The sequence below is a fragment of the Camelina sativa genome, chromosome 15 (assembly GCF_000633955.1).
Source record: "Camelina sativa cultivar DH55 chromosome 15, Cs, whole genome shotgun sequence".
NCBI classification, from domain to species: Eukaryota; Viridiplantae; Streptophyta; class Magnoliopsida; order Brassicales; family Brassicaceae; genus Camelina; species Camelina sativa.
In genome coordinates, this window is record NC_025699.1 from 18,214,031 (window position 1) to 18,224,739 (window position 10,709).

The 10,709-nt window shown below is 33.9% G+C and overlaps 2 protein-coding genes across 3 annotated transcripts; one reads left to right on the plus strand and one right to left on the minus strand.

Annotated features, from left to right (window-relative positions):
• On the plus strand, positions 5,433-7,445 carry LOC104747118. Of its 2 annotated transcripts, none has more exons than XM_019236533.1 (4): positions 5,433-5,561; positions 6,339-6,610; positions 6,798-6,986; positions 7,087-7,445. In XM_019236533.1, exons 2-4 carry the CDS (start codon positions 6,362-6,364, stop codon positions 7,168-7,170), a joined length of 522 nt encoding a protein of 173 aa, XP_019092078.1. In that variant the 5' UTR covers positions 5,433-5,561; positions 6,339-6,361; the 3' UTR covers positions 7,171-7,445. The 2 variants fall into 2 exon arrangements, with proteins under 2 accessions (XP_019092078.1, XP_010466991.1); XM_010468689.2 differs by having other exon boundaries at positions 6,335-6,610; positions 7,087-7,436.
• LOC104747119 (TMV resistance protein N-like) lies at positions 7,455-8,869 on the minus strand. Its single transcript, XM_010468690.2, has 2 exons — positions 8,288-8,869; positions 7,455-8,198 (listed from the first exon to the last, which is right to left on the minus strand). Exons 1-2 carry the CDS (start codon positions 8,707-8,709, stop codon positions 7,997-7,999), a joined length of 624 nt encoding a protein of 207 aa, XP_010466992.1. The 5' UTR covers positions 8,710-8,869; the 3' UTR covers positions 7,455-7,996.

A 10,709-nucleotide genomic window follows, 5' to 3' on the forward strand; every position in this document is an offset into this window, starting at 1 on the left:
ACTTTTTATTTTCAGTTTGGCTTCTATAATTATGTCTTTCACAAATAATGATAGAAAATTTAATTAAGAGAACTTAAGCACACTAAAATAAATTAAATAGAAAAACATATTTTGTAACATGAAAAATAAAGGTCACAAAATAAAATATAATATTAAAAACAAAGTTCACAAAAAAAGGAAAAATACATTAAATAAAGATCACACAAAATAAAAATACACTAAACAAACTTAACACAAATTAAAGCAAATTACTTATACACATAGATATTACATATATTACAAATTGTACCAAAATACTAGTATTCCAGTAAATCAGATCCTGAACCTCCAAAATCACAAAAATATTACAGAAATAATGTTTGATTAATTTGCTATTTCATATGTAACTTTGTAAAACTTATGTTTATGTGTTTTATTATTATATGTAATTTATATTACCATGTAACTTGTATTATGTATAGATTATGTGTTGTATGATAAAATAAATTATATTAGAGCATATACCCATTACTGCTGACTCTAGAGGAGAATTTGCCATTATCCAAAACGCTTATTGTTTCCCATTTCTTTCTCTGTCTCAGTGGGAAGAGAATATTGCAAAACTTACTAGCAGCGCTAGAGTATTGGTGGTTGATGATGGATGTGATGTTGAAGACCTGACATGTTTTGATTTTGTCATCAGTAGTTATGAAACAGTCAGGAGGAGCGTTGACAAAACCTTGGGTTGCCCACACTGCCACAAGCTACTTCGGTCTGTCAAGCCACAACATTTTTGCGATACCCATAAAGAGATACAAGGAAAAAAGCCAAAAACTATCGGGCCACTCCACTCAGTTGAGTGGGAAAGGATTTTTTTGGACGAGGGCCACCTCTTGGAAGGAGGAGACCAAGCCATTTTCTCCTTGAAAGCAAAGTATCGATGGGTTCTTACTAGTAGACTCGACTTTGACCAGCTTTATCCTGTGGTAAGTTATCCTTTGATGTTTGCTGCTCTTATAATGCAATTATATCCATTTTTGTGTTTGATTAGCCTATTTTATCTAACCATTAGATTGCTGAGTTTCTACTCGTTATCTCTTTTTGGGATTGAATGAATGGTAACAATTATGTTTGCAGAAAAAATGTCTATGATCAACTAATCAAGGTTGAAGAATTAGAAAAAAGTTAATTTGACATAATTAAATAAATAATAGAAAATTTTAAGCACAATAATCTATGAATCCTAAATAATTCAAAGATGAAAGTATATATTAAATAAAATAATCTAGAAATACTACAATAAATATTAAAATATTAGAAAAAAAGACGCATATATTAATTTTTTTTTGGTTAACATATTAATCTTACCTATTCAAAACTAAAAAAGGAGAAAGTAGGAGAAATTTTTGGTTTAAAAAATAAGAAAAGTTTACATTCCCATTAAATTTTTTTTACCAATAGAACAAAGTTGAAATAATTGTTTTTGAATAAATTTTTTTGTTAGATGAAAAATATGAGACGATCTTTGTTTATATAAAAGTTAGTATTTACAAAATTTATAATTAAATAATTAAGTGTATATTTTCCTTAATCTCAATTCTATTTTTTTCTGTATAATTAATAACTTAAAATGAAGAATAAGTAAATAATGTTATAATTTTTAATTTTATAAAATATATATATGACTCTTTATAATTATTTTAAAATTTTTTTAAATTTTGTAATTTTTTTAATAATTATCTTTTTATATTATTAATATTTTTTAAAACAATATATATATATATATTTGTAATATAAAATTCCTCTTATTAAATATTAACTTCTACACATATCAAAATCTGGCTAACTTTCAAAATCTAATTATATATAATAAGATGTAACATTACTATGTATTGATTATGTGTTGTATGATAAAATAAATTATATTGTGTGTTTTATAATAGGGAAAATCACATTTTAAACATTTAAAGTGTAACTGAGTAGCACTTTAAACCTGGAGAGAATTTCACTAACATTATAAACCTTTAAAATGATTTTACTAACACTTTGAACCTTCAAAATGATTTTACTAGCATTTTAAACCTTCAAACTAACTTTCATATTTGTACCGCCATAAAAATTAACAGAATAATAATATTCGTCAACGCGAAATAGTTAAACTATGTTGGTTTAATTTAAATATTAATTAGTTTTAGTTTTTATAAATAAATAAAAAGAGAAAAGGATAAATTTGTATTCATCTTCATTGTAGACAAAACTTTTAAAACGTCATTCTTCATATTATTAATCTTTTAAATAAATGCATTTCCTCTGGATTCTGATTAAATCGAATCACTTCTCATTGGAAACCAATGAATCTTCTAAATATGTTGTCGTCTTCAATTTTAGATTTATCAAATGTTTTAATCTTACCCCTGATTCTTCAATTTTTTTGCTTTGATATATTTTTTTGTTTTTAATTTTTTTTATCAACTGTAATAAATAATTAAATTAAATTAAACAAATATTTAAACGAAACCAGCATAGTTTAACTATTTTACGGATATTACTGTTCTGTCATTGTTAATGCCGGTGCAAACAAGAATGTTAGTTTTAAGATTTAAAGCATTAGTAAAATTATTTTAAAGGTTTATAGTGTTAATGAAATAATCGCAAGGTTTAAAGTGCTACTCAATGACATTTTGATGGTTTAAAATATGATTTTTCTTTTTATAATATACTAGGAAAGCGACCCGTGCGTTGCCGCACGGGGAGGTGAAATCCTAAATTGAAATTTAACATTTGTAATTCATCCTAAATTCTTTCTTTTCTCAATCAATTTGATCGTTTTCATTTCTTGCTATTGCTTTCTGCTGATTAAAAAGCCAAAGATTCATTTCAATGTTATTATATTTTATGTTGTCACACACAAAAGTTAGCCTTTTTTAGAGCTTGATTTACTATGAACATTACTTTTAACCATATATAAAAGTTCACTTATGTTTGTCTCCGACCATATGGTGCTATATATTGGTATCCTTTCTTAATTCGCTATTAGAAATTGTCTTTGTTGTTGATCATTATCAATCGAAATACATACGAGGCTGCTTCTCTCTTGGTTTATTTACTATATCGAGAAAGTACTAAATGCCACTTGTCGAAGGAAGGTCGAAGATTGGGATCGGAGTAGATGGCTGGATTGAGTTTCGTTTCCCCTTCACTTTGATACGCGATTTCTCTTTCCATAGATTACTGATTCACAAATCACAATCAATATTCCGATGCTGTAAGCAAGTGGAGTTTGTATACAAATGATTTACTATGAACATTACTTTTAACCATATATAAAATTTCACTTATGCTTGTGGATGTTTTTTTCTCTCACTTTTAGATATGTACAAAACCGAGTTTTATATGACCGACCAATCAAACCTAATTGGTTAGTATAGAGTAACTCACATTCTTCAGCTACAACTTTTAGAGATATATATTTGGCTATAATGCTTTCCACAGTTACATGCATATTGGTCTCACGTTTTCCCTCAAAAGACCCCCTTCTTTCCTCCCTTTTAATGGGTTAATCTTGATTGCCTTATTTCCTACTAACACATTTGATACATGGATTTGTAATATTTGCTTCAAATCACATATTCCTCTTTGGAAAAGAAAAAAAATCCAAGACGTAACAGACTAAGAATGCATATAGACAAAAACTTGTACACTCATCAGCTATTCAATCAAAGTAATTCAATTAAACTAAAAAAGTCAGAAAATTAATAAAATATAGAACATAGGATTTTATGTTGGTCTCTCCCAATCCATCCCATTCCACCGTGTCGACTGCTCTCCATCCAGGCTGCATCCCCCTCTATTTGATTTCCCACTTATGTCTATGAATCGGTACCATCATGTTCTTCAATAAACGACAGCGAAAACAAAGTCGATGTGGTGAAACAGGTGATAATAATATCTCACCTTTTGATGTTCTCTTCTTTAGGCTAAACACTAATTTTATAAATTTCTTGCATTTTCTTTTTTTTGGCAGATTCCAGATCACTCTAAAAGTGACTGTTATACATTATGTTTTTAAAAAGTTGTATATACAGATTAGAAAGTCATCAAAGACTAAATAAGTTACCTTTAGTAGATCTTTTCTTTCTAACTTGACTTGTCATTTGGTCGTGCTTACGCTTTATAGAATTTGATTTTGTGTTGTCACAAGCTCTCTATTTCCATGCTCATTTGTAATATTTCAATATATTATCAAAATGTTTGATACCCAGAAAGTATAAGAAATTATAATTCAACTAAAATTTTTAAAAACTTTATTTACAAAAAATGCAAACTAACCTGGATCATGAACATCTAATGGAAAAAAAATTAACATTTATACCATGTTTGTTAGAAAAAAAAGGGTTAAAATAAGAACATATATAAAATTATAATTATACCATGTTTGTTAAAAAAATTTGGCTTATCCGTAGCTCCAGCATCACTGCATATCATCATGCCTCTCGTATCTTGGTATTGGTTTTTCCAAAAAGTCAAAAAATAAAATCTGCACATTGAGAATCAAAAACATTAGCCATGCAAAAAATATGGCACACGTACTTAATAACATTAGCCATGCAAAAACATAAAAACCGGAAAGGCTAAAAATTTTGAAGAGACTAAAAGTTAACAAAAATAAGATTAATGTATGAACTTAATAGTGTCGACTAACAGTAATAATAATCTAACCGAGAAACACTACAGGTCATTCGCAGCAAAAATATTAAATTACCTTGAATTAGAGATTGATGCTTGAAAGTTAAAAAAATACTTCAATAATACAATTCTTTAGTACTCAGAATTTTTTTTTTCGAAACTTGTTTATGTAGTCAAGAAAAGTTTATATATAATAAACAAAGAGGTGTAAGACATAGAGGTGTGAAATGTAAAGGTGTAAAAATTAATAGATGTGAAACATGGAGGTACAACAAAGAGGTGTAACACATAGAGGTGTGAAATTAAAAGGTGTAAAAATTAATGGATGTGATTTTTGAAACCAGGAGGTACAACAAAGAGATGCAAAGACTAAAGAGGTGTGATTTAAAAGGTGTAAAAATTAATGGATGTGATTTTTGAAATCAGGAGGTACAACAAAGAGATGCAAAGACTAAGATGTATGATTTAAAAGGTGTAAAAATTAATGGATGTTATTTTTGAAACCATAAGGTACAACAAAAAGATGCAAAAACTAAGAGGTGTGACTTTTGAAAGATGGGGGTGCGACGAAAAGACACGATTAATAATTTTAAACCGTTGGATTAAAACTGGAACTAATCTCATCCGTTGGATTAAAAATTGACACAAAAAAGTGGGTTTGCTATTATATATAGATAATTGTAAGTTTTATATTTATTTATGAATTTTTATTATTATTACTAACTTTTGTAAATATTAAGGACTATATTGCAAATTAATTAATTTTAAAAGATTTTTCGAGGATCCATTGTTGGAGTCCAAACCAGGAGACTTGTTGGAGATGATGCCCTAAACGAAGAAGAAGACTTTGGCGACAAAACAAGTCTCGTTTTGTCTACCCAATCACTCTTGATCTGGTACGTTTACATCTGCAAGCTCCTCATCTTATAACCTCTCTTCACTTAAGAGATTTAATCATTGAACTAATTCATTCTGAATAAGTTTCGTTGATCTGTTTGGTGAATGATCTTTCTGGGTTTTATAGCCAATTTTTTCCCTACGCACCTATTTTCATTTCCCACTAGTCCTTGCTGCAAAAAATGTCTAATCTTTCGTATCTCTCATGTTGAGGAAAAGCTGCACACAAAGTGTTCGTTACAATGCCGCAGCGAAATGTTATTTAACATTCGAGATTGGATTTATTATAATTTACAGTGTTATCTTGCTACCTAAGTTGGATTAGTTCTTGAAAATTTGTGGTTCTTTGTTTTGAACATGTCACTCAATTCATTTAGCATAGTTCATTAGCATCTAGCAGAGTGGTCGCAATTAAGTTTGCACATCGAGATTAGTTTTAGTATTGTTAGCTTCCGTGAAGATATCTGAAGTGTTTTTTTTTTTTGTTGAGGTCATTATGAGAGAGGATTTGTGTTGTCTACTATGTATAGGATGGGTGTGTTCTTCTAAGAGGGCTGCTGGTTAAATAAAAAAGAGAGACTTAATAGTTTCATCTAAGTCTATATCTGTTGCATCTTACTTTCTCTGATTAAACAAAAGATGCAAATAAATGCCTATTGAACGTTTATTTCTGCTTGATGTTTTGTGTTGGAGTTTGGCTAATGGTTCCATCGTTTCCTTGATTCCAATTTGGCTAAACTGTGTTTTTTTTTTTGTCTATTCTTTGACATAGAAAGAAGATTCCCTGCTCCTGGTTATTATGATGTCTCGGCAGAGTCAGTTATTTACATTGCTTAAGAGAAGATTTCATTCACCGTCTAATGATGCCCCAACAGAAACCTTAAGAAAGAAGTTAGCCGATTTGCAAAAAAGTAAGAAGCGAAGGAACCCAGTAAAGAATCAGTTTCTAGTTGAAGTTCCAGAATCAAGATCGTATCTGGACACAGCAACCATGCCTATGTTCCTCGCCGTTGTCGGTATCGCATTGTTTGCAAAGGTGTTAATGATGGTAAGCCTTTCTATGTCATCTCTCTCTATGAGTGTGTCTTCCTTGTTAATGTCTTAGCAGCTGTTAAGTAGATGTGGCTTCGTAATTGAGCTGTTACACTGCTTTATAATTTCTTTGTGCAATTGAGTGATTAGATAAAGATGAATCCTGAGGAAATTGCTGTTTCTCATTATTGGTTTGTTGTTAGATCGATGATTCAAAATCGCAAGAAATGATTGAACGCAAGATAAAGAATGCACCACCGGGGCAAGGCACAGTGCGGATGATCGAACGTGAGGAGTGGGATGAGTTTAGAGAAGTAAGGCCAAGAACACCTTTTGAGTCCAAGCTTGCTCGCCCAAATGCACAAATTAGAACTGGAGAACCTGTGCGCAAGGTAAAAAAAACCTATATTCAATCATCAAACCTTACTGTCATTTGCTAAATCATATCGTCGTTTGATGATCAGACTTCTTACTTGTTTCCTTTTTCATCAGGATGACTTGAAAAACTGGACAATAGACGTGCTAACAGATGCGCTTGCACGAACCGAAGAAAGTGTTCGTCGCGGTTCCAGTTAGGTTTTCATGAATTCTCCTTGTTTCAATGGGAGTTTCCTGGTTAATATATATAACTTAAGAAGAATTTGGTAGTCAAGAACATTATCGGCCATTCTCCTAAGCGAACATAGGCATTATTAGGACAGTAGGGAGAAGAACATACATAAGCAGTCTTGTAATAAAGAAATCTTGGAAAGCGAGATATGAATATTCTCGTTTGTTTCGGAACTGCATCGTGTATTCACACAAATTTTCATCAAAATCATTAAACATCTTTACAGTGTCAAGATGTTTCACACTCTAAATGGGTTTGATTGGTACTTCAGTATATTGTAGGTAAATTTTTAAAAGACTAAACGCAGAACAGAGCAAACCAAATCAAAAGGGGAAGGAAATAAAAGACTAAACCCTTAATTCTTCTTTCAATGCAAGAGTGGAAGCCAAACTGATCACACTTTTGGCAATGTCTTGTGCTAAGAAAAACTACTGTTAAAACAATCAAGACATTTTTGTTAGAGTCAGTTGTCCTTCAAATGGCTGCCCGGCTTCTCCAAGAACTTGGAGATTACCATACCGATAGCAAAGAAGAGTGCCGTCACTGATACGTTGATAGGACCCTCACGGCGTTTTTTCTCGACAAAACCCCAATTGATCGACGACACTAGTAGCTGACCAACGCCACAGAACAATAAGACCGTATCCGAGAAACTTGCGAAGATTCTGTTGTAGCCACGTGATGGATAGTAGAACCAAGGTATAGGCCACTTGCAACGGAAACAAAGTTTATGGACTCGGATTTTGTAAGTGAGGTCAATGATGGAGAGGACAACAGAAACAATTGCCATTGCTAAAGAGAGTCTTGCGAAGTAAGGCTTGCCAACGAAAGAACACCGGTCCGCAACCACTGAAGCAATCTCACGAGCAAATTGATGATGACGAGGAAGGTCATTGCAATGGAACACCGGCTTCTATTTTTCACTATCGGCTTGTTAGGCTTCACAATCTTCATGACTTTGAGAAAAATCTTCTCCACAAACACGCTCTCATCCCTGAACATATTACATCAATATTACATGGATGTTGTTTTTTAACAATTTGAAACAAAAAATGAATGCTAAAGAAGAAGAAGAAGTGGAACCTTGCATACATCCGGCCAGGTAGCGCAGCAATTTTGGTTACAGCATCGACCCATCTAACCGCCTCTTCCTTGCCAATTTTAAATCTAGCGAAGACTTCATCGGCTACTACATGGCAAGGCTCTGTGTCAAGGAACACCGGTATGATAACTTGTCCGGCGGTTCTTTCCCCCTTTATGATCGTCTCAAGCTTTTTCAAATTCCAATACCGTCGACGTTGTATTAAAGTAGCACTGAAGACAATCACTAAAACCTTGGATTCGTCTATTGCTAGAACGTCAACATGCTCACTTTGTCTGGGACTGTTGGAGATATCTTCAAAGACTTTTATTTGCCGACTGAGTAGAGCCGCTAATAATAATGAAGAAAAGCGACTTCCACTTGAATCTCGGCAAAAGATGTAAACGTCATCCCGGAAAACCATGACGACTTCTGTTCTGCATATGTTTCAATCATCCATACCCATATATAACCCCACTAACAACAACCGCGTTGGATTATTAATTTATTTGTTCATCTCTTTTCTTGGGAGTTTCTTGAAGATAGAGTGAGACAGTCAAGATATAAAGAAGATAAGCATTTCTTATTATTGCATTTCCTTATTTGACTGCTTATTACAATAGTGGGTCTTTATATATACATGAGACCTTAGGGTTTTAGGGTTACTCCTCAATGCCAAGTATTGCAAACCTATTGGCTAGCTCTATTTGAGTGTTACAGTTAACCTTCTCCTTTTCCTTCTTTGGCAGCTTATGTGAAGTTCCTTTTGTCTCAATCTTTGTCTCAATCTTTGACTTGTCTTCTTGTGCAGGAATATTCTGGAAGGGAGAAGCTTGTGTTGTATTGTTGGGTTCACTAATGGACTTGGGTCTGTAAATTACTTTGACAGCCTTATTGGGCCTTGCTCTGTGTTGGCCCGTTTGCTTAGACAAAAGTTTGTGGTGACCCTTTTGCTTCTGTCTCATTCTGTTCGATAGATCTAAGATGTACTTTCATCTTCTTCTCATTCTTTTCTGTTCTCACACTAGATCCGTGATGGTCATGAGGAATCCTGCTTATAGCCCCCCTCAAACTCAGAGTGGGTGGAAAGGACACGCCGAGTTTGGTCCGCAAATGTTCAAAAGCTCCGATCGGTAAGGATTTTGTGAAGATGTCGGCGAGTTGAAACTCACCAGGGATGTGCGTGACAGTCAGGGTTCCAAGAGCGACTCTCTCACGGACGTAATGATGGTGGGTTTCAAAGTGTTTGCTGCGTTTGTGGAAAGCCGGATTCGCAGTCAAATAGACGGCAGAGAGGTTGTCGCAGAAGAGCTCCGGTGCTTTGAAAAGAGGAATCCGAAGATCCTTGAGAATCTTGCAGAGCCAAGTCACCTCGGATGCAGCTTCTGAAAGAGCTCGATACTCCGCTTCAGTGGAACTCTTAGAGACCGAGTCTTGTTTCTGAGAAGCCCAAGAGATGATATTCTTGCCTAGATACGTACAGTAGCCACCAGTGGAACGTCGAGAGAGGTCACAGCCGGCGTGATCACTATCACTATAAGCTCGAACTGTGCAATCAGTGTTTTTATAAAACGAAATTCCCATTGATATTGTGCCCTTAACGTATCAGAGAATCCTCTTAAGCAGGTTGAAATCTGATTACATCAGAGCATGCATCCGCTGACAGACAAAATTCACAGCGAATTGGAGATCAGGCCTAGTAAGAGTCAAGTACTGAAGCTTACCAGCCAAGCTGCGAAAGTACTTCGGATTGGGGAAAGGAGTATCATTTTCGATACGTCGATGAATGTCTTGGGGCAAGGGAGTTGGCATCGGGTTGCACTTTTCCATCTGAGCTACCACCAGTAAGTCTTCTGCATACTTCTGTTGAGAAAGAAAGATTCCCCCTGAGTGATATTGAAATTGGATGCCAAGAAAATAATGTAGTTTTCCCAGATCTTTCATTCTGAATTGCTTGTTTAACTCTTCTAGCAATTTTGACAGAGCCGCGGAACTGTTGCCTGTTATAGCCATGTCATCAATGTACAAAAGGAGAATGATCATAGCATCATCTTTGATGTAGACAAACAGAGACGGATCCGACTGACTGCAGTAGAAGCCAAATTCAAGTAAGAACTTACTGAATTTGTCGTACCAGGCCCTCGGTGATTGCTTGAGGCCGTAGAGTAACTTATGCAACTTACAGACATGATCTGGCTTTGTTGGATCCACAAACCCGGTAGGTTGCTTCATATATACTGTCTCTGTTAAATCACCGTGTAAAAAAGCATTTTTAACATCCATTTGTTTTATTTCCCAGTTCATGATGGTAGCCAAGTGAAGAACAGAGCGAACTGTGGGTGTTCTGACCACTGGACTATAGGTCTCGAGGTAATCAATTCCCTCCTCTTGGTCAAAACCTTGTGCAACTAATCTCGCTTTAAG

Bases quoted from the DNA above. Each gene is read 5' to 3' on its own strand.
- LOC104747119 (XM_010468690.2), bottom strand. From the start codon at position 8,709: ATGGTTTTCCGGGATGACGTTTACATCTTTTGCCGAGATTCAAGTGGA. The intron at 8,199-8,287 runs GTTCCACTTCTT...TAATATGTTCAG, and splicing joins CCTGGCCGGATGTATGCAAG to GGATGAGAGCGTGTTTGTGG.
- LOC104747118 (XM_019236533.1), top strand. From the start codon at position 6,362: ATGATGTCTCGGCAGAGTCAGTTATTTACATTGCTTAAGAGAAGATTT. The intron at 6,611-6,797 runs GTAAGCCTTTCT...GTTTGTTGTTAG, and splicing joins TTGCAAAGGTGTTAATGATG to ATCGATGATTCAAAATCGCA. The intron at 6,987-7,086 runs GTAAAAAAAACC...CTTTTTCATCAG, and splicing joins CTGGAGAACCTGTGCGCAAG to GATGACTTGAAAAACTGGAC.